Source organism: Aquarana catesbeiana, linkage group LG13 (genome assembly GCF_042186555.1).
Source record: "Aquarana catesbeiana isolate 2022-GZ linkage group LG13, ASM4218655v1, whole genome shotgun sequence".
Taxonomy (NCBI): Eukaryota; Metazoa; Chordata; class Amphibia; order Anura; family Ranidae; genus Aquarana; species Aquarana catesbeiana.
In genome coordinates, this window is record NC_133336.1 from 193,226,545 (window position 1) to 193,249,021 (window position 22,477).

The 22,477-nt window shown below is 45.4% G+C and overlaps 1 protein-coding gene across 1 annotated transcript in view; it reads left to right on the forward strand.

Annotated features, from left to right (window-relative positions):
• LOC141116639 (hemicentin-1-like) overlaps positions 1 to 22,477 on the forward strand; it is a 198,634-nt gene that overhangs the window by 166,952 nt on the left and 9,205 nt on the right. Inside the window, exons 13-16 of the mRNA XM_073609031.1 lie at positions 5,815 to 6,072; positions 13,959 to 14,210; positions 19,505 to 19,783; positions 19,873 to 20,151. Of these exons, the coding sequence (XP_073465132.1) occupies positions 5,815 to 6,072; positions 13,959 to 14,210; positions 19,505 to 19,783; positions 19,873 to 20,151 (1,068 nt within the window). The remainder of the gene's footprint in view (positions 1 to 5,814; positions 6,073 to 13,958; positions 14,211 to 19,504; positions 19,784 to 19,872; positions 20,152 to 22,477) is intronic.

Here is a 22,477-nt window from a genome sequence, read left to right on the forward strand (position 1 = left end):
CCTGCCTTCGCAGAGGGAGCAGAGGATGAAACATCTTCAGGAGGCCTTGAATAAAGGTTTGTGCAATGCATTTCCAGACCCTGTGAGGTTACAATTTCCTGGTGCTGGACAACGTGTTAATGAGGCTTCTGTCAGGTCACCTGAGGCCAGGTGACAGATGCACACTGTTGGGGTCAGGAGTGCACCGCAAAGGTAGTGGACCCTACGACTGACTGCTGTGGATGGGAGTCTAGGTGGTTAAGGAAGGCAGGTCTGCTGGAACACCAACATGGTTCCCACAGGGGCTAGAGCATAAGATTCCCCAGGGCGCAGAGTCTAAGAGCCAGCTGGTGTTCACCAGAGCCTCTAGTGGTGAGGATGGACTGGGCTGCAACTGGCTACAAGTCGCGACCCCCAGGGTCTCCCTGCTCACGCCCACAGTAGGCTACAGGAGGACAGAGATAGTAAGTGTGGTGGTGTACACAGTGCACCCATAGTTGCTATTAGACTTCTGGCAGTGTACACAATACCGTGCACCCATAGTGCAGTTGCTACTGCTTTTCTGGTGGTGTACACAGTACACAATACAGTGTAGTGTTGCAAAACAAAATCCCCATCATGTCTGGAAGGCCACCAAGGAGAGGCAGACGCACACAGGCGAGCAGGGGACAAGCAGGCTCTGTGTATACAGTCCACAGTGCTGGTCATGGACATGGTGCATCTTCTGCAGGTGGCTGTGGGACACACTTGTCATTTTTTTCTACAGGGGTAGAAAAATTGGGCCTTTGGTGGTGGTGGTGCCATAACACTATAACCCCTCACAGATACTCTTGTTGGGCGCAGGAACGGGCCCTGCTGTGAAATATTAGATCAGAAATTGTAATTACATGCCCCTGTTAAACAGGGACAGAAAAATTGGGCCTTAGGCAGTGGTGGTGGTGCCCTAAACTAAAAATATTGTTGGAAGCTAGCATCATCAAGATTCCATATCAGGATACAATCATCAATAAATCTCCTATGGATAATTAAATCTTCTGGTACATCAGAATAAATCACTTGCTCCTCCCATTTGGCCATGAAGATATTGGCAACACTAGGTGCATATTTGGCATCCATTCCTATGCCATTAAGTTGTCTATAATATTCACCATTATGCCAAAAGTAATTCTGTTGTAATCCATAGGCCAAACACCTTAAAAAATCACTTTTGTTTGGAAATAAGGCTGCTGTATTGATCCATAGCCCATTTTGAAGCAGAAACAGCCTCCTCATGGTCTATTATAGTGTACAGCGATTATACATCTGCTGTAGCTATAAGATAATTGTATTCCAGTCTAAGTTCAACACTATTTAATATCTGTATTAAATGTTTGGTGTCCTTTAGATAAGAAACTGTTTTAGATACTAAAGGTTGTATAAAGTTGTCCACATACTGACCTATTTTTGCATTTATGGACTGGATACCATTGATAATCGGTCTTCCCGGTAGATGCGTTTGGTTTTTATGAATTTTTGGAACTGTATAGATTATCAGAATCCTGCATGTGTCTGGTACCAAATATTTTGCCTCCTTTTTCGTTAGAATATTTTTCATGCTTCCTCTAAGTACTAACTCTGATAATTCTTTTTTGTACTCCTTAGTTGGGTTCCTCTTTAATTAATTATAGGTATTAACATCACTCAGTTGGTCCTGCAATTCTTATAATAATAATCTTTAGATAAAACAACGATTGCTCCCCCTGAATATTATTTGTTTGTTCTCCTCCAATTCCTTAATTCCTTTTTTAATACTTCGCGGATCACTTATTCTTTTAGTTTTGAGTTTTTCCAAATCCTGTATGACCATCTGGTTAAAAACTTCTATATGCTCATTATTAGAGACTTGGGGATTAAACATAGTTACATAGTTACATAGTTAGTCAGGTTGAAAAAAGACACAAGTCCATCCAGTTCAACCATAAAAAAAAAAAAAAAATCGTACAATCCAATATACCCACTACTATACCCACAGTTGATCCAGAGGAAGGCAAAAAACCCCAGCAGAGCATGCTCCAATTTGCTACAGCAGGGGAAAAAATTCCTTCCTGATCCCACAGAGGCGATCGGATTTTCCCTGGATCAACTTTACCTATAAATGTCAGTACCCAGTTATATTATGTACATTTAGGAAAGTATCCAGGCCTTTCTTAAAGAAATCTACTGAGCTGGCCAGAACCACCTCTGGAGGGAGTCTATTCCACATTTTCACAGCTCTTACTGTGAAGAAACCTTTCCGTATTTGGAGATGAAATCTCTTTTCCTCCAGTCATAAAGAGTGCCCCCGTGTCCTCTGTGTTAACCGTACAGTATTTACAGTTATTGTACTGCGTCCTCTGCACAGTGTGCACCTAAAGCTACCTGAAGACAATTGCTGGTGTTCTCATACTAATAATACTACAGGCAGGCAGTTGATTCTGCTAGCTGCAGTATCAGTATATATATGTAGCGCTGGTAGATTTGCAATCTACCGCATGTTAGGTAAATTTAGTAAATTGTGCGTTAGGAAGGTTAAAGTTTGCCTCTGTTCCAGCTTGGCTGACGTTGTGTGTGTTTCCGTGCTGAACGGTGGGTGTCGCTGTCGCCACTGGTCAGGGTTGGAACGGCAACGTGTTGAAGCATATGGATGCTCCTCTGTCCCGGAGACAACTCGGTGGAGGTGGTCCTCCGAGTTGCATTCTGGGCGAGGGTTTTTATGGGACAGACACCATATTTTGGGGTTCGTTTTACAGCCACCTGCTGGCCCTCCTGGCCAACAGGTATGCGTTAAGGAGCTACCTCCTGGTCCTCCGTTCGAGAGGACCACGATACAGCGGCGCAGGGGTGGGTCCAGAGGCTTGTCTGGAGCCTATCATCGGGGCCGAGGAATGGTCCTGAGCTGTCGGTCCTGTGTGACCAAGCTGGACAACCGAGGAGATCCCAGGGGAGGACCCTTCTTGGAGAGATCATGCGGCGTGCTGGTCTATAGAGGGGCCTGGTGACTCATAGTTACATATAGTTACATAGTAGGTGAGGTTGAAAAAAGACACAAGTCCATCAAGTCCAACCTATGTGTGTGATTATGTGTCAGTATTACATTATATATCCCTGTATGTTGCGGTCATTCAGGTGATTATCTAATAGTTTCTTGAAGCTATCAATGCTCCCCGCTGAGACCACCACCTGTGGAAGGGAATTCCACATCCTTGCCGCTCTTACAGTAAAGATCCCTCTACGTAGTTTAAGGTTAAACCTCTTTTCTTCTAATTGTAATGAGTGGCCACAAGTCTTATTATTATTTGTTTCTTAGTTGGCTATGCAAAATTCTTCCAGGTGTATCAACTTTATCATGCCTAGTACTCAGAGTCTGATTCATCATATATTTTTGTATGTTCAATTTTATCTTGAACTTCTGAATGTCCACATACATTTCAAATGTATTTAGATTACGTTTAGGAGCATATTTTAGTCCTTTGTCCAATGTTAACAATTCTGTCCTTGTTAGTTCCGCTTAAATTATGGATACCTTCCCCAATTATTCTCTTTTTCTTTTGCATTTTGCGTCCTCCTCTTGCATTGGGACTCCTTGCGTTTGTTCTTTGTTCGTGTCATGGTGGGGTTCTCTCGCTCCTCCGATAATCCAAAAAAGACCTTGTCTGGTCCTGATCTCTGTAATCCCTTAGGGCTTCATATCTATTATAAGTATGAATGGGACTCCTAGATTCATACTGATACTGATCATAATGATCACCCCTATCATGTTGTGGATACTGTTGATTTTGATATTGTGGATACTCTCTCCTAGCACTATTATTATGATTATGATAGTGTCCATATTGATCTTGTTCACCACTTCCTGAATTCCCATATGGATTGTTAGATTGATTGTAGAGCTTATAGTTATTTCTATTCCCAGTATTTTTCCAGTAGGGTTGTCTTGGTGATTTATTTTTGTTTTTATTTTTCCACCACGGTTTTGGGGTTCTTGGTCCAGCATTCTCTTCTCTATAGGACCTTCCTTGTCCATTTGTATACATACAAGACTATCTGTATATACTGTATATATTAAATACACTGCAGCTAACTGAATCACCTGCCAGAAGTATATTAGAAAGAGTACACCAGGAATGGCCTGCAGTGAAATATAGCTAAACTGTATGCAGTGGATATATATATATATATATATATATATATATATATATATATATATATATATATATATATATACATATATATACATATATATATATATATGTACGAGACTATCTGTATTGTATTAGGTTGCCCTTTGTGTATTTAGTACCAACAAGTGCCTGGCCATCTACTGGTAGAAGAGAAAAGTGCAACAAGTCCAAACTTAGGGAGAAATCAATGGATCTCCAGCAATTGACCAGGGTAACTACTCCTGGCAAGTACATTTGTGAGGAGCTCCCTGACTAAACCCCAGGGCGCTACATTATGCTGGCCTTTTAGGTTAGGTTTAGATGGCCATTGTACCTCCTGTTGTAAAACAGCCTGTGGTATACAGAATTCAGTAGCTCCTGCTGAACTTTACACACACAAGAAAATTTGCTGCACTCCCGTTTTGTTTCCTTTTCCCTCTCCCTCCAATTCACCCTATAGATAATCTTGATACTCTTCACGTGCACTTTTTTATCACCAATACACCCTTGGGACATTTGTCCTCTGTCACTGGCACCTCCTTTCTGGCACTTTTTAAACCTAGGCAATTTTACCTTATGTATATTATTCCATCTAGACATCAGCCTTCTGATCCTTTAAAATCTCCCCCCAGTCACTGCGGGAGGCTCTACTGGGCACGCCTTGTGCTCTGCTTGCACCGGAGCTTGGGTAAGCAGCCCCATACCTTTACTACTTCCTTTTTCCCCCACTCTATTAATTTGTACTATCCATAAAAAAAATCTTCCTATAGAAATTTGACTGTATTGTTATTGACTTTGTATCTACTTGCAGATGTATATTCTGATGAAGCGGTTAAACCCGCGAAACTAGTCGAAGTACTATGTATGAACAAGCCACCTGTGATTTTAATTCTATTGTTTTGTGTTTTGTATTAATACATTTTTTGTAAATTTTTGTAAATTTTTATATTTTTACACTTCTTTTGTATTTTCATATATTGTACCGAGATAGTCCACTTGCTCTCTTGTCTCTGGTGAGTTCTGGTTGGGGTCCAGACTCCCAAACCTCTATTCCATTTAGTTCGGATGATGGTACAAATGTTTACACTTTTTATGCACTAAATATTACATTTTGAGGCCACCCATTTCTTCAACACACACAAGTAAAGTAGTCAGAGCAGTGACTCATCTCTCTACCCCCTCACTTCATCAGACTTCTGGCAGTCTGTCAAGGTGGGAAGATTCTGCTATGCTGTCTCTTTATGTAAGTTCTAGTGCTCTGGGAATCCTTTGTCATCTATAAAATGCATTTATACTCCTAGTATTATAATACAATTGAATCAAAAGCATTATTCTAGTTTAGAGGTCATAGAATCCCCTTCTTGATCAGTTAGATTGCCACCTCCACCCCTCACCCACTTATAGAGTTAGCTGAGCCCAATTCACAGACCATGCAACAAACCCAGCCAAAAGCAGGTTGGTTTAGAGAGCCTATTCAGTGTCAGTCTATACCTGTGCAAACCTGTCAGACCAAAACAGATTTATAGCATGGAGATCACAGATGAAAGGATTGGCTGCAGAGAAAATATATTCTACAATGTTTTACATATTTTTGATTGTATCTTTTTTTCTGACCTATCTCTTTATTAATTGTCATGTACAATGTGCTACCTTGTAGGATCTTCAGTGAGACCTGTGGTGACCTTCAACCCAAACTGGGACAAGATCTTCACAACTGAGTCTCTAACAATGACCTGTAATGTGAGGTCACCTATTCCAGCAGATATGAGCTACACCTGGTACAAGGATAGTAATCCGATACACACAGGACAAAGCTTTGTTATTGGAGATGCAGAAGAACATAACAGTGGGAATTACCGGTGTAAAGGCTCCAACATGGTAATAAGTGACCCTGTCAGACTGGATGTCACTCAAAGTGAGTAAATATTCTGTACAGGGAATGTGTTATGACTTTTTGTCAATGTATTTTCCCTTAAATTCCCAATTTTATAATAATGATTTGTATTTTTGCAATAAAATACAATCTTAGCTTTACAAATGGGCAAGTATTACCCAGTGAATCCACCACACTCGCTTTGCAAAGCACTCCACGGAAAAATCCAGCACTAGCAGCATGTTTAAAGTGTTACTAAACCCCGGACCCTGCATTCACTATATCTGGTCTCACTCAGTACACAGAACATGGAAATGCAATTATTTTAGTAAATATAAACTGCTAAATATCTTTTCTCATCAGCAGTATATAGCAGTCTTGTGACTTTTATCATTGTCTGGGGAAAGCTTGTAGGTGGAATTTTCATTCTAGTTTGTCTGTCCTATGGGGCTGCATGACCCCTCTGTTTGGATCAGTGGCGGCCGACAAGCAGCAGCAAACCCCCCCCGGTCAGTCATCTGGCCCCGCACTTACCCCATCTCTAGGTTGCGGGCGGGCAGCGCTCCTACAGGCAGTGGGCAGAGGCGGGCAGAGGCTTCTACTGCATCTACTCCTCCTCTACTTCACGGTGGCTTCTGCCGTGTGTCTCCTCCCTCCTGTATAATCTGATATCCCTCCTCATCACATCTATTTTTTAGAATCTGGTTTACAGTTCTGTTTTTGTCACTTTGGTGCAACCCTTAAACAATTGAAATAAAGAGTCTCTCTCACGCCACTGCGTCTTTCAGGATATAGACTGTGAGTAGGGATGAGCCGAACACCCCCCGGTTCGGTTCGCACCAGAACCTGCGAACGGACCGAAAATTCGCACGAACGTTAGAACCCCATTGACATCTATGGGACTCGAACGTTCAAAATCAAAAGTGCTCATTTTAAAGGCTAATTTGCATGGTATTGTCCTAAAAAGGGTTTGGGGACCCGGGTCCTACCCCAGGGGACATGTATCAATGCAAAAAAAACTTTTAAAAACGGCCGTTTTTTCGGGAGCAGTGATTTTAATGATGCTTAAAGTAAAAAAAAAAAAAAGTGAAATATTCCTTTAAATATCGTACCTGCGGTGTGTCTATAGTATGCCTGTAAAGTGGCGCGTGTTTCCCGTGTTTAGAACAGTCCCTGCACAAAATGTAATTTTTAAAGGAAAAAATCTCATTTAAAACTGCTTGCGGGTTTAATGTAATGTCGGGTCCTGGCAATATGGATGAAAATCAGTGAGACAAACGGCATGGGTACCCCCCAGTCCATTACCAGGCCCTTTGGGTCTTGTATGAATATTAAGGGGAACCCCGCACCCAAATTAAAATAAGGAAAGGTGTTGGGCCACCAGGCCCTATATACTCTGAACAGCAGTATACAGGCGGTGCAAACAAGACAGGGACTGTAGGTTTGTTGTTAAGTAGAATCTGTTTGTAATTTTGAACGGGTACATTTTTAACATGTTTAGCTCCAGCCAAAAAATCTTTTTTAAGCTTTTTGGAAAACATAGGGAAGGGTTATCACCCCTGTGACATTTGTTTTGCTGTCTTTCCTCCTCTTCAGAAGATTTCACCTCACTTTTTGTCCCAATGACAAATGTTTTTTGAAAATTTGGGTTTTTTTGTGGAACAAGGATTGGAAAGCATCAGTGGAAAGGAGAAATGTTTTTCCCATATTAACTCTTACAGGAGAGAATTTCCCTTCCTAGGGGTAGATTTCATCTCACTTCCTGTTGTCTCCTTCCGTTTGCAAGTAGGAGTCGTTTGTAAGTTAGATGTTTGAAAGTAGGGGCCTGCCCTATATACTCAGCAGAAATTTGGGCCTTAGGTGTTGTTGTGGCCACAACACTGTAAGCCCTCACAGGGCCCTGCTGTGAAATATTAGATCAAGAATTGTAATTACATGCCCCTGTTGAACAGGGGCAGAAAAATTGGGCCTTTGGTGGTGGTAGTGGTGCTGGTGCCACAACACTGTAAGTCCTCACTCGCTCTTGGTGGGTGCAGAAATGGGCCCTGCTGTGAAATATTAGATCAAGAATTGTAATTACATGCCCCTGTTGAACAGGGGCTGAAAAATTAGGCCTTAGGCACTGGTGCTGGTGCCACAACACTGCAACCCCTCACAGATACTCTAGTTGGAATGCTGAAATGAGCCCTGCTGCAAAGTATTGCATCAAAAATTGTAGTTACACGCCCCTGTTAAACAGGGGCAGAAAAATTGGGCCTTAGGCACTGGTGGTGGCGCCCAGAACCAAAAATGTTCTTACAAGCTATCAGATTGATCATTGAGGAGGAAGAGGATAATTACTCAGGGATAGTCACTCAGCATCAGCATAGGCAGTCTTTGAAGGGATCTGAGATTTCAAAAAAAATTATTCGGTTACATCAGCATCAGGTGCTTGGTAGCTGGTGGTGATCCAAGACTGATTCATTTTTATGAAGGTCAGTCGATCGACCGAGTTGGTGGACAGACGCACCCTGTGATCGGTTACAAAGCCTCCAGCAGCACTGAATGTGCGTTCCGAAAGAACGCTGGATGCAGGACAGGCCAGTAGCTCAATTGCATACTGTGCAAGCTCTGGCCAGTGATCCATCCTCAAGACCCAGTAACCCAGAGGATTTTCGGTGGGAAAGGTGTCCAAGTCAGATCTTGCCCCTAGGTATTCCTGCACCATGTAAAACAGACTCTGGCGATGGTTGCTGGAACCGATCATACCTTGGGGCTGCGGACCAAAAAATTGTCTGAACGCATCAATCAGACAGCCACCTTCTCCACCGCTCCTTCTTTGACTGACCAAAGCCTCAGCAACACGTTGTCCAGAAACAGGAGTTTGTAACCTCCCAGTCTCTGTGAACGCATTGCACAGACTTTTCTGCAAGGCCTCCCGAAGATGTTTCATCTTCTGCTCCCTCTGCGATGGCAAGATAAGGTCCGCAACTTTACCCTTGTAACGTGGATCAAGGAGGGTTGCCAGCCAGTATTGGTCCTTCTCCTTGATACCACGAATACGAGGATCCTTACGCAGGCTTTGCAGGATCAGGGAGGCCATGCAGCGTAGGTTTGCTGAGGCATTCGGTCCGGAGTCCTCTGGGTCACTAAGGATGACATGGTCCGCAGCCACCTCCTCCCAGCCATGTACAAGTCCATGTGTTTCTTGGGACTGATCCCTTAAAGACTGCTGCTGATGCTGAGTGCCAGGCTCCACCTCCATACTGACACAATCTTCCTCCTCCTCCTCCTCCTTGTCCTCTTCCTGTGTGATCGTCGGGCACGCAGGAACACTGTCTGGATAAAGGGGGCCTTGAGAGCTAAGGAAGTCCTCCTCTTCCTGCCTCTGTTCTGCCTCAAGTGCCCTGTCCATTATTCCACGCAGTGTGTGCTCCAACAGGTGGACAAGGGGGACAGTGTCACTGATGCATGCACTGTCACTGCTCACCATCCTTGTGGCCTCCTCAAATGGTGACAGGACAGTGCATGCATCCCTGATCATGGCCCACTGGCGTGGGGAAAAAAAAACAAGCTCCCTTGACGCTGTCCTGGTGCCAGAGTCGCACAGGTACTCATTGATGGCCCTCTGCTGCGTGTGCAGCCGCTGCAGCATGGCCAACGTTGAGTTCCACCTGGTGGGCATGTCACAGATTAGGCGGTTCTTGGGCAGGTTAAACTCCTTTTGGAGGTCCGCCAGCACTGGCATTATATGACCGGCGGAAATGCACACAGACTTTCCTGGCCTGCCTCAGGACATCCTGTAAGCCCGGGTACCTGCCCAAGAACCGCTGCACCACCAAGTTAAGGATGTGAGCCAAACAGGGCACATGGGTCATTTGTCTCTGTCGGAGGGCAGAGAGGAGGTTGGTGCCATTGTCGCAAACCACCATTCCTGCCTTAAGTTGGCGTGGTGTCAACCACCTCTGAACCTGCCCCTGCAGAGCTGACAGAACCTCTGCCCCAGTGTGACTCCTGTCCCCCAAGCACACCAGCTCAAGCACCGCATGGCATCTTTTGGCCTGCGTACTTGCGTAGCCCCTTGAACGGCTGCAGAGCACCGCTGGTTCCGAGGACAAAGCACAGGAAGAGGCCATGGAGGAAGAAGAAGAGGAGGGGGTGGAGGAGAAAGGTGTGTCACAATCATTAGCATTTTGGAGGCGTGGTGGCGGAACAACCTCCAACACTACTGCACCATGTCCTGCATCCTTCCCAGCTGCCAGCAGAGTCACCCAATGCGCCGTGAAACTTAGGTAACGTCCCTGTCCATGCCTGCTGGACCATAAGTCAGCGGTAAAATGCACCTTACCGCTGACCGCCCTGTCCAACGAGGCATGGACATTGCCTTCCACATGCCGGTAGAGAGCCGGAATCGCCTTCCGTGAGCAAAAGTGGCGTTTGGGTACCTGCCACTGAGGAACCGCACATTCCACAAACTCACAGAAGGGGGCAGAGTCTACCAACTGAAAAGGCAGCAGTTGAAGTGCTAGCAATTTTGCCAAGCTAGCATTCAACCGCTGCGCATGTGGATGTCTGGGAGCAAACTTCTTTCGGCGGTGCAGCAGCTGGGGCAGGGAAATTTGCCTGGTACAATCTGACGTCGGTGTACCAAAAGCAAATTGCCCATAAGTACTTGGCTGAGACACACCTAATTCTACACCTTCATTCCTCTCAGTGCAGGTCTCAGAGAGGACTGTAGGTATAGTGGGGTTGGAGATCTCAGCTGATGAGGAGCAAGGTGAGGTCCTCTTTGTTCTTTGATGTGGGTCTTTTAGATACGCTTGCCAACGAACTGCATGGCAGGTCAACATATGTCTGGTCAAGCATGTGGTACCCAAGCGGGAGATGTTTTGGCCACGCGAGATACGCTTGAGACATATGTTGCAAATAGCAGCGGTGCGATCTGATGCACTCGTCTCAAAAAAGGCCCACACCAAAGAACTTTTTGAATAACGCGCAGAGACTGCAGCGCCCTGCACATGTGGAGCTTTGGGGTGTGATGCAGTCAATGTGCTGCCCTTAGGCTGGCCCCTGGAGGGCAATCTGCCTCATTGGTGATGTGCCGCCTCTGCCTCCTCCTCTTCCTCTCTCCTATCAGGCACCCACGTTGAGTCAGTGACCTCATAATCCCCTCCCTCCTCATTACTGGAGCAAACCTGGCAGTATGCTGCAGCAGGGGGAGCATGACTGCCAGATTGCTGTCCTTCTTGGGCACCCCCTCTGTCTGTGCTTATGTTACTGCCTTCATCAAGCTCAGTATCATCATCAGAGCCTTCCAAACGCTGGGCATCCTCCTGGAGCATGTACCCAACACTGTGGTCAAACAGTTCGAGGGACTCCTCAGGAGGACATGGTGGGGCTAGGGAAGGAGTCACTGATGACACTGAGCCAAGGGAAGAGGCCGCTGCTTTACCAAACAAAATAACCTGGGCATGGGTGAGAAAGGAGGATGAGGACGGCTTGGTCATCCACTCGACCAAGTCTTCCGCATGTTGTGGCTCAACACGGCCAGCTGCCGAAAAAAAGGCCAAGCGTGTCCCACGGCCACGTGCTGATGAGGATGCACCGTCTCCATGACCAGCACTAGACACAAAGCCTGCTTGCCCTCTCTTATTGGCTTGTGACTGTCTGCCTCTCGTTCTTGGCCTTCCAGACATACTAATGGCCTGTAGCTGTACTAAGCTGGGATATATATATATATATATATATATATATATATATATATATATATATATATATATATGTACTGTATGTACTGATACTGCAGCTAGCAAAATCAACTGCCTGCCTGTAGTATGAGAACACCACCAACCTTCTACAGGTAGCTTTAGCTGAACACTAACTTGTAGCTTTTTTAGCTGCCTGCGGTAGTGATAGGATCAAGAAAACACCACCAACCTTCTACAGGTAGCTTTAGGTGAATACTGTGCAGAGCTCGCAAAAAAATAACTTGTAGGTTTAGCTGAACACTGTGAGGTGGACGCACCACACTAACTTTTAGTTTTAGCTGAACACTGTGAGCAGGACGCACAGCACTAACTTGTAGTTTTAGCTGAACACTGTGAGCAGGACGCACTGCACTAACTTGTAGCTTTAGATGAACACTGTGCAGAGGTCTCACTACACTAACTTGTAGGTTTAGCTGAACACTGTGAGCAGGACTCACCGCACTAACTTGTAGGTTTAGCTGAACACTGTGAGCAGGACGCACCACACTAACTTGTAGTTTTAGCTGAACACTCTGAGCAGGACACACTGCGCTAACTGTAAATAGTCTAGCTGCCTGACTGTGGTACTAATAGGATCAAAAGAACACCAGCAATTTTCTTCAGGTAGCTGTAAATACTGTAACAAGACAAGCCTGCCTGTCAGTAAGAAGATAACAGGAACGGATCTAGCTGAACACTGTGAGCAGGACGCACTGCACTAACTTGTAGCTTTAGATGAACACTGTGCAGAGGTCTCACTACACTAACTTGTAGGTTTAGCTGAACACTGTGAGCAGGACGCACCGCACTAACTTGTATGTTTAGCTGAACACTGGAAGCAGGACGCACCCCACTAACTTGTAGGTTTAGCTGAACACTGTGAGCAGGACGCACCGCACTAACTTGTAGGTTTAGCTGAACACTGTGAGCAGGACGCACCGCACTAACTTGTATGTTTAGCTGAACACTGGAAGCAGGATGCACCCCACTAACTTGTAGGTTTAGCTGAACACTGTGAGCAGGACGCACCACACTAACTTGTAGGTTTAGCTGAACACTGTGAGCAGGACGCACCCCACTAACTTGTAGGTTTAGATGAACACTGTGAGGTGGACGCACCACACTAACTTGTAGTTTTAGCTGAACACTGTGAGCAGGACGCACCGCACTAACTTGTAGGTTTAGCTGAACACTGTGAGCAGAACGCACCCCACTAACTTGTAGGTTTAGCTGAACACTGTGAGCAGGACGCACCACACTAACTTGTACAGTAGTTTTAGCTGAACACTGTGAGCAGGACGCACTGCACTAACTGTAAATAGTCTAGCTGCCTGACTGTGGTACTAATAGGATCAAAAGAACACCAGCAATTTTCTTCAGGTAGCTGTATATACTGTAACAAGACAAGCCTGCCTGTCAGTAAGAAGATAACAGGAACGGATCTAGCTAAACTGAATACAGTGTATATATATATATATGCAACACCTGGGATGCATATATATACACAATACACTGTAAGTGCAGCTAACTGACTGACTGTTCTGCCTAATCTATCTAACTCAAATCAAATGACACTGTCTCTCTGTCTATCTCTTTCAACGCCCGAACACACACTACACAGGGCAGGTGGCCTTATATAGTGTGGGGCGTGTACTGAATCCCCTGAGCCATAATTGGCCAAAGCCTCCTTGGCTTTGGCCAATTACGGCTCTCTGTTCAGACGGCGCTGTGATTGGCCAAGCATGCGGGTCATAGTGCATGCTTGGCCAATCATCAGCCAGCAATGCACTGCGATGCTGCAGTGAATTATGGGCCGTGACGCACCACACGAATTTGGCGCGAACGGCCCATATCGTTCGCAATTCGGCGAACGGGCGAACAGACGATGTTCAAGTCGAACATGGGTTCGACTTGAACACGAAGCTCATCCCTAACTGTGAGAATGAAACTAGCCTTATAATAGTAGTAGAGGGTTTCTGGAACTGTAAATTGCCAAGAGGAGGTGACCTCTCAATTGGGAAAATAAATTATATACAGATTTACTAACATACTGTATATAAGGTAATGACCAGGGGTAAGTGTCAGTGGTTGCTAGGCTGCTGTTCTGGTACCTGTGGGGCTGGAGGTAGATGGTATGAAGGAATAGATCATCGTTAGACAGACCTTGCCGTAATGTGATTTGTATATATTGATATGTTTCAGGCTGGGTGATCCTGCAGGCTCCTCTCTACATTCACGAAGGTGACGATGTGACTCTGAGATGTCACCATTATCCCGGATATTCTGGAGGAAGGACGATGTTTACCAAGGATAACACTGTAATAAGAAACTGGGAATCTGATTCTGTATTCCGTATTACAAACATAAGTATTGATAAATCTGGTAAATATACATGTAGAAAAGAATTCCCTGAAGGTCGTCAGGAGTCCTCAGATGTATCTATTTCTGTCAAAGGTAAGTCCTTCTAGTTGGATTTGGTTGGGGGTGTCACAGTGTGTTATGTCAACTGCTAACTAGTTTATGTCAGGTTGGGCTCATCTTTGTGTCAGGTTTGCACTCTCACTGCACCTCCATATTGATTTTCTATATTTTCGAATAATTTACCATATGTACGTGGGAGCGGGGCCGTCTTTAACGCGGTTCAGACAGGGCAGGTGCCCCAAACCTAATCTTTGTTGGGGGGGCCCAAAGCAGTTACCCCTGGAGCCTGCGATGCCCACAAATTGGAGCCCTGATGATGACACTGTTGAGCACACTAGGGAAGCAGTGCCGTATTCCCCAGCCAGCAAAGAGGAAGCGGGGCCGGGAACTCTATTGATGCTCTCACCCCGCCCCATGCAGCCTGTATGCTCAGGAGGGAGAGGCTGTAGTATGTGTGGAGAGCTGTGTGGGAACCCCTCCCCCGGACCTCTGAACATGCATGGTGAGCCTGGCTGGCCAGATATGTCCCCGCCCCATGCAGCCTGTATGCTCAGGAGGGAGAGGCTGTAGTAGGTGTGGAGAGCTATGTGGGAACCCCTCCCCCGGACCTCTGAACATGCATGGTGAGCCCGGCTGGCCAGGTATGTCCCCTCCCCCCATAGACTGCCTGACTGCTATTCTAAATCCTGAGCTGTTCTGTAAAATGTAAACTCTCTGACCATTCCCTGCAGTATGTCCACACCCTCTGACCATTCCCTGCAGTATGTCCACACTCTCTGACCATCCCCTGCAGTATATCCGCACCCTCTGACCATTCCCTGCAGTATGTCTATACCCTCTGACCATCCCCTGCAGTATGTCCGCACTCTCTGACCGTCCCATGCAGTATGTCCACACTCTCTGACCACCCCCTGCAGTATATTTGCGCTCTCTGACTGTCCCTTGCAGTATGTCCACAATCTCTGACCGTCCCCTGTAGGTATATCCACACTCTCTGACCGTCCCCTGCAGTATGTCCACACTCTCTGACCCTCCCCTGTAGGTATATCCGCACTCTCTGACCATCCCCAGCAGGATGTCTGCACTCTCTGACTGTACCCTGCAGTAAGTCCACACTCTCTGACCGTATCCTGCAGTATGGCCGCACTCTCTGACCATCCCATGCAGTATGTCCACACTCTCTGACTGTCCCCTGCAGTATGTCCACAATCTCATACCGTCCCCTGTAGGTATATCCGCACTCTCTGACTGTCCCCTGCAGTATGTCTACAGTCTCTTTCCATCCCCTGCAGTATGTCTACAGTCTCTTTCCATCCCCTGCAGTATGTCTGCAGTCTTTGACCGTCTCCTGTAGTATGTGTTAGGGTTGCACCAATACCGATATTGGTATCGGTGCCGATACTAGGCATTTTTGCGAGTATCGGTACTCGCGAAAATGCTCCGATACCCTAACCCGATACCACAAGTGACATGAACTGGACACATCAGTCGCAGCCTGTCAGCTACATCTGTACTAGGATCGAGGCTTTTTAATAGCTTGTCTTCCTGAGTGCAGTGACAAGGGCGTCCCAGCTAGTACGGTCAGGGGTAGGAGGGGGGCCTCAGAAGGTAGGCTGCACTTTCTATGACCTGACCATGATGCCTGGATGCCGAAGCCCCCAGATGATCTGGCTGCAGAGAGGCAGCGCTTGCAGTGGGGGATGTCTGTGCAAGAGCCGGCCAGGTACTTAACATTACATGTACAACAAATGGTAAGGCATGTGCACGATATAGCTTTTAAGGGAGGGGGGAGAAGATGAAGGCACTAGAGGAGGTGTGAGCATGAGTCAGAACTGAGGAGGGGTGGATGGGGGATCAGAATACAGTGGAAAGGAGTGGTGGAGGAGAACTGAACCCTGCACTCTGTATGTTCTGTGCTTTAACTCTGCACTCTGCATGTAATGTGCCCTGCACTCTATATGTAATGGACCCTGAACCCTGCACTCTGCATGCAATGTGCCTGAACCCTGCACTCTGCATGTAATGTGCCCTGCACTCTATATATAATGGACCCTAAACCCTGGACTCTGCATGTTCTATTCCTAAACCCTGAAATTTGCATGTTCTGTGCCAAACCCTACACTCTGCCTGTAATGTGCCTGAACCCTGCACTCTGCATGTAATGTGCCTGAACCCTGCCCTCCTAACTCCCTGTACTGTGCCCTCCCTGTGTTGCATCCTCATTCCCTTAACCAGCTGTCACCTCTACCCCCATGTCTCCCAATGACCCTCCCATCCCAACCATCTTTCCCCTAGCAATCACAGCCTTTTCCACCCCAACTCTTCCACCCCACAATACCTATTTCACCCCACCCTCAACTACCCTGCCCTCACTAACCCCTCTACTCCGCCTGCCCTCACCCCAACCTTACCAAACTCCCTAACAACCCCCCGATCCCAAACCACCCCCCCCCCCCACCTACTCTTCCTAGGCAATAGGTATCGGTAATTGGTACTAAAAAAGTATCGGTACTCGTACTCGGTGTTAAAAAAGTGGTATCGGTGCATCCCTAGTATGTGTATTAATGTACTGCTTTACTTGCTCAATTATTTGGGATTGCTCCATTGCTCAGTGAGTGTTAATGATGTGCAGTAACCTATAGCAAACAATCAGTAAACAGTAGTAATCTGCTGTAATCTCTAGCAACCAATCAGTTAGCAGTAATAGTGTGCTTAAACCTCTAGCAACCAATCTGTGAGCAGTAATCATGTGCTGTGAACTCTAGCAACCAATTATCAAGCAGAAATCATGTGTTGTAACCTCTAGCAACCAGTCAGTGAGCAGTAGTGATAGGTTATATCCTCTGGCAACCAATTGCAATTGCTGTGTGATCTGCTACAGTAAACTGATTTTGAGTCGACCTGCTATATTTTTGTATGTCTCAGAATGGGAGGGAGGGCCCAAGAAAATGTTTGCCCAGGGTCCAATCAATATTAAAGATGGCCCTGCGTGGGAGTAGCCATATTGGCTCATTACATAGGCTCTGCTTCCTTTGTAATGATACACAATAGTTGTGCTTTATGGCTCTGTTGTATTGCGGTCTAACCCTGTGCTAGGAAGCATGTTCTCCATGTCTGTTGCCTGCCATATGGGCATGGGATTCTCCTTTTGAGTGCTGTTTCTGAGGCACTCCTGGGAGACCACCAGCCTCCCAGCACCACCAGTAGCTCCTTCCTTACCTTCCTAAGGTTTTATGGCAATAGACCCCAGTAGTAGCCTCACCCGTGTAGGCAGGTTGCCTACAGGTATGCTGGTTTTAGTTAGTGGCTGACCCCGACAGGGGGAGAGAGAGTTAATGTGTGTGCTGTGGTTCCCATTTTTTGGAACCCACCTACCCACTGGCATAGCTCCCAATTGTCCCTGAATTTGAGGGACTGTCCCTCATTCAGAACCAAGTCCCTCTTTCCTCCTCATTTGTTCCTCATTTTGGTCTGATCTATATATTTGTATATAAAATGCACTTTATCACTATCTATCAAAAAGTGTTTCCAAGTACTAAACCTTGCATCCAATTTCTAAATTGTTGCATTTGTTAGTTTCCAAAGGCCAATATAAAGGAATAGTAGTGGTTAAAAAGCAATTGTGGGTTTAACCAATCATTTGTTTTGTACAATTCTTCCTTTCAGGAGGGTGTGATAAGGGGTGTGTTCTATGCTCACGTACTTTTCTAATAAGCGTCCCTCATTCCTCTCTCAGAAAGTTGGGAGGTATGCCCACCGGTGGTATAAATTCCCACCGGTGGTTTAAATTTAGGGTAAGTCTGGGTTCAGGGCTTGCCCTTTAGGTTCAGCCACACTCACAGCACATGCAATGATTTTTTGTGGAGGAGGACTGTTGTGTCCTTCAATCTGTCGGGAGATCCAGAGATCAACCAAGAAGGAGAAGGCCACCTTTGGACTACTACCTTGTAAAGGTATGCCTGGGCAGCCAGCTAGTAATAGTTAGGGTTACTCTGAAGTTAATGGTCATCATGGACTGTAATGCTACAGACTTTTAAGTAGCATTATATCAACTGTTCTAAGTCTGCAGTTATTCAAAGTGGTGCATGTTGGTTCTGGCACATTCAAAGGACTAAGGTCAATAAAGCACATACGGGGTATGAAGCAAAGCTACAACAAGCGATTAACTCAGCAAGTCAAGCAGCAGGATCAATGCTTTTGTTGTTTTGGGTAACCAAGGTCTAAAACAAGTTACAGCCAGTCATGAAGCGTGGTAGCTGGTATAGGTGGCGGGTCCTCCAGTAGCAAGGAAGTTGATGTTCTGGCTCCCTCTCCAGTGGTCAGGTTCCATTAGCAACGGAAACCAAACCCGCATTACAGAGATCCATGACCTGGTCACATGGTACAGGAAGGAAGGAGTGTCCCTCCTCCTTTACTAGGTAGTGACATGGGACAGCACTTTTCAGGGGTACTCTGTAATTTTAGTACTGCACACAATGACACGGCTCATCTCTAAGTCAGGGAACTGCCTTGTTTGTATCTCACATGACCACATATTCCTTAGCTGCAAACTTAAAACAGCAGAGGGGATACAGATCAAGGAACAACCCATACCTTTAGGGGTTTCCCAGAGCCCTACAGTACATCCCAAGCCAAAAGAATATGAGTAGTTCCATAAGTCTTGCACCTCTCTTTACTTGCTCCCCCAGATTACATTCCTGTATGCCTTTGTCCTTGCATTGCTTCCCATGACCAGCTTTAGTCGGTAGACTCTCACCAGACTTTTTATCCAGAGCACTTCTTTACTATCTATGGTACAACCCAGTCACTATTCTGATGACCTCCAGTGTCTACCTAGACACCTACACTGCCTACAATACACTACAAGGGTCCCAACCCTAACCATGGCGTTTTTTTGGGGGGAGGCGGCAAATAGTGCACCCACATGTGGAGGAGATTCAGTGTGAAAATAGCGAATATTAACTCACTATTGTCACACAACTGGGTTGGCTCAGATGGCAGTGCTCTGCACCCCGAGCCCACCCTATTTTGAAGCCAATTAGATCCTCTGGCTCTAATCACGTGCTTCAAAAAAATACTTCCCATTGGAATTCATGCATCCGGCGCCCTGTGAGGGGCCGGACGCATGGATAGTGGGGTGGCGCCCGTGCGCCCTTAATGGATGGACCGCCCCTGCACTCTGTGTTACTATTACAACATGCATAGAGCTGAAAATGTGGAAAATAGTTGTCCAATCTGATAAAACTCTTCTTTTTCAGTGACCATCAAGTGAAATTGTAGATTGGTAGAATAACAGAGGCCCACTATGTGATCTTTGTGTTTTACAGAACTATTCAGAGCTCCTGAAATAAAAGTGAAGACAAACCGGGTGCTGGAAGGAGATCACATGACCCTGACATGTGACACGAGTCTCAGCCCACACAACCAGACGGATCTTCAATTCGCTTTCTACAGAGATCAACTGACTGTTCAGAATTTCACTTTATCTAACCAATATGAAGTTGAAATGGCTCAGCTGGAGGATTCTGGCAAATATTGTTGTGAAGCAAAAACTTTAAACAGTAATGTGAAAAAGAGAAGCAATGAGTTGAATATTGAAATAAATGGTAAGTATTATTCAAGGTTTGAACCATAAAGGTAAATTGTAGATGGTTAGAATAACAGAGGCCCACTGTGTGATCTTTGTGTTTTACAGAACTATTCAGAGCTCCTGAAATAAAAGTGAAGACAAACCAGGTGCTGGAAGGAGATCACATGACCCTGACATGTGACACGAGTCTCAGCCCACACAGACAGACGGATCTTCAATTCGCTTTCTACAGAGATCAACTGACTGTTCAGAATTTCACTTTATCTAATCAATATGGAGTTGAAATGGCTCAGCTGGAGGATTCTGGCAAATATTATTGTGAAGCAAAAACTTTAAACAGTAATGTGAAAAAGAGAAGCAATGAGTTGAATATTGAAATAAATGGTAAGTATAATTCAAGGTTTGAACTATACTTGGATAGTAGATGTGTATAGATTATTTTCGGAAAATAGGTCTATTATTTTGTGTCACTCCCCTTCCTGCTCAGGCCAATTTGTAACTTTCAGCGCTGTCACACTTTGAATGACAATTACGCGGTCATGCAACACTGTACCCAGTTTCCATTTTTATCATTTTTTTCCACACAAATAGAGCTTTCTTTTGATGATACTTTTTTTTTACAAATCAATGTTTATTGTAAACACAGGTTGAATTACACAATAGCGATACTTAGAGAGAATGTAGAAGGAGTAGAACAACGTGTTGGTACAGAGTATGAGATACAATTTTCTTATTTGCTCAATATGCAATATACATTTTTACTAAAGAATGTTGAAGCTAGAAGAAATCATAAACATGAAACAAACAATCAAAACTCAATGGGGGCATCTAGCCCTGTAATTAGCCAAGTGGTTGAATCCTCATCACGGGTACCCCATTTGATCCGTGTGTTGTTACTTCCCCAACACAGTGATGTGTTCTATTGAGCCTGTCAAGATTGCTGTGAGACGCCCTACCTCTCAATGCGTTTCCAATATATCTGTGTATTTTGGGCTCATAGGCCATTGGGAGGTATGGCGGCAGTAACTTGTGTGTATAGGCTCATCGTTTCATAAGCTCAACTAGGGGTTGTTCATTTGGGGTTAATGTGTTTCTGTATGAGGTTATCAACGGTCAATTACCTATTTTCACTTGATGATTCAATTACTGTTAGGATTGCGGTCACCGGACCACTAGCAATCCATTGGAAGGGTTCGTCTGGTAGGCATAAATAGTAGTTAGGTTGGGGCATGAGGATCGTGGTTTTAGGAACAAGTGGGATCGGGGAGAGGGTTGGGAATGGGAGGTGGTGTTGCAGTCTCTAGGAGCTTGTAGTAATCCTATCTGTTATGTGGTGATAGTAAAGACGGATAGGAGGGGGTTGGGGAAGAAAAGAACGGTAGATGGGTAATGTGGACTTCATCTCCTCCTCCTCCTATTATGCCCCATGGGCCATTGTATAACCTTAAGACAGTAGACGAGCATATTCATCTGTCGTCTGGAAATGTTGCCAGCAAGACCAGATTTTCCGTAATTTGGTGGGCCTGTCTTTGGATTGGTGTATTAATTCCTCCATTTCTGCCACTTTAGCTATACGTTTGAAACAATCAGCAATGGTTGGGGGCTTGGAGGATTTCCAGAGAGGTGGGATGCACATTTTTGCAGCATTTAATAGACGGAGCACAAGGGATCAATGGTAATGTTTTTTTGGGATAGAGGAGTGGTGCAGAAGCATTTGTGCTGGGGTAAATTTTATCTGGTAGGTGGTGATGATAGTGGTGAGGCGTTTGGACATCCTTCCAGAAAGGTTGGATAGATGGGCATGACCACCATATGTGAACTAGAGAACTAGAGATTTTGTGTAATCTGGTAGGAGTTTTATACCACCTAGAGAAGACTTTAAAGCCATTTTCTTGTGCCGACACGTTCATTGATCCCTTATGAATATAGATGTAGATGTTTTCCCATGGTTCCTCTGACAGGTCTATTGATAGTTTCCTTTCCCAGCTTAGAGTTGCTATGTTGGATTTAGGGTTGTGATCAGAGAATAGGAGAGAGTATATGTCTGAGATCACGTCTTTGTGGTTCTGTCTTGGTACACAATATTTCAAACGGCGTGAGTGGTCTGGAATAATCGGAGCGTTTGTGAGGATGGTTGAGAAAGTGTCCAATTTGGAAGTATATCCACAGCGCGAAGGATCGTCCAGACGTTTGTGTGGGTAAATTGGGAAGGGACAGAAAGGTGTTTCCAGAGAAGAAGTGTTCTGCTCGTAAATTTGTATGGGGCCAGAAACCTGAGAGGAACGTGTCCGATAGACCCGCTGGAAAGTCTTGATTGTTTTGGATGGGCGTCATTGGTCCTTGCGTTGAGGAGATGTGATGATTTATGTGATGTGATGATTTATTAAGGGATGGTGTTTGCAGGCCTGAGGGACAGTGTTTGGGGTGATCCAGGGTAGCTGTCCAACTGGTATTGGGGAGAATTTGTTTTCAATTTTTGTCCAGGCTTTCATATGGCTGTAGACGTTCCAGTCGACTATTCTCATCAGTTGACAAGCCTTTTGATATTTAGCAATGTCTGGGAGACCAATACCTCCTTTTAGTTTGGGTAAGGTTAGTCTTTTGAAACTGAGTCTAGGACGGTCTTTGCCCCAGAGGAAGTTGCTACAGGATCTGCGATACGAGTTAGAGAAGGCCTGTGGTAATTTTATGGGGACTGTATGCAAAACGT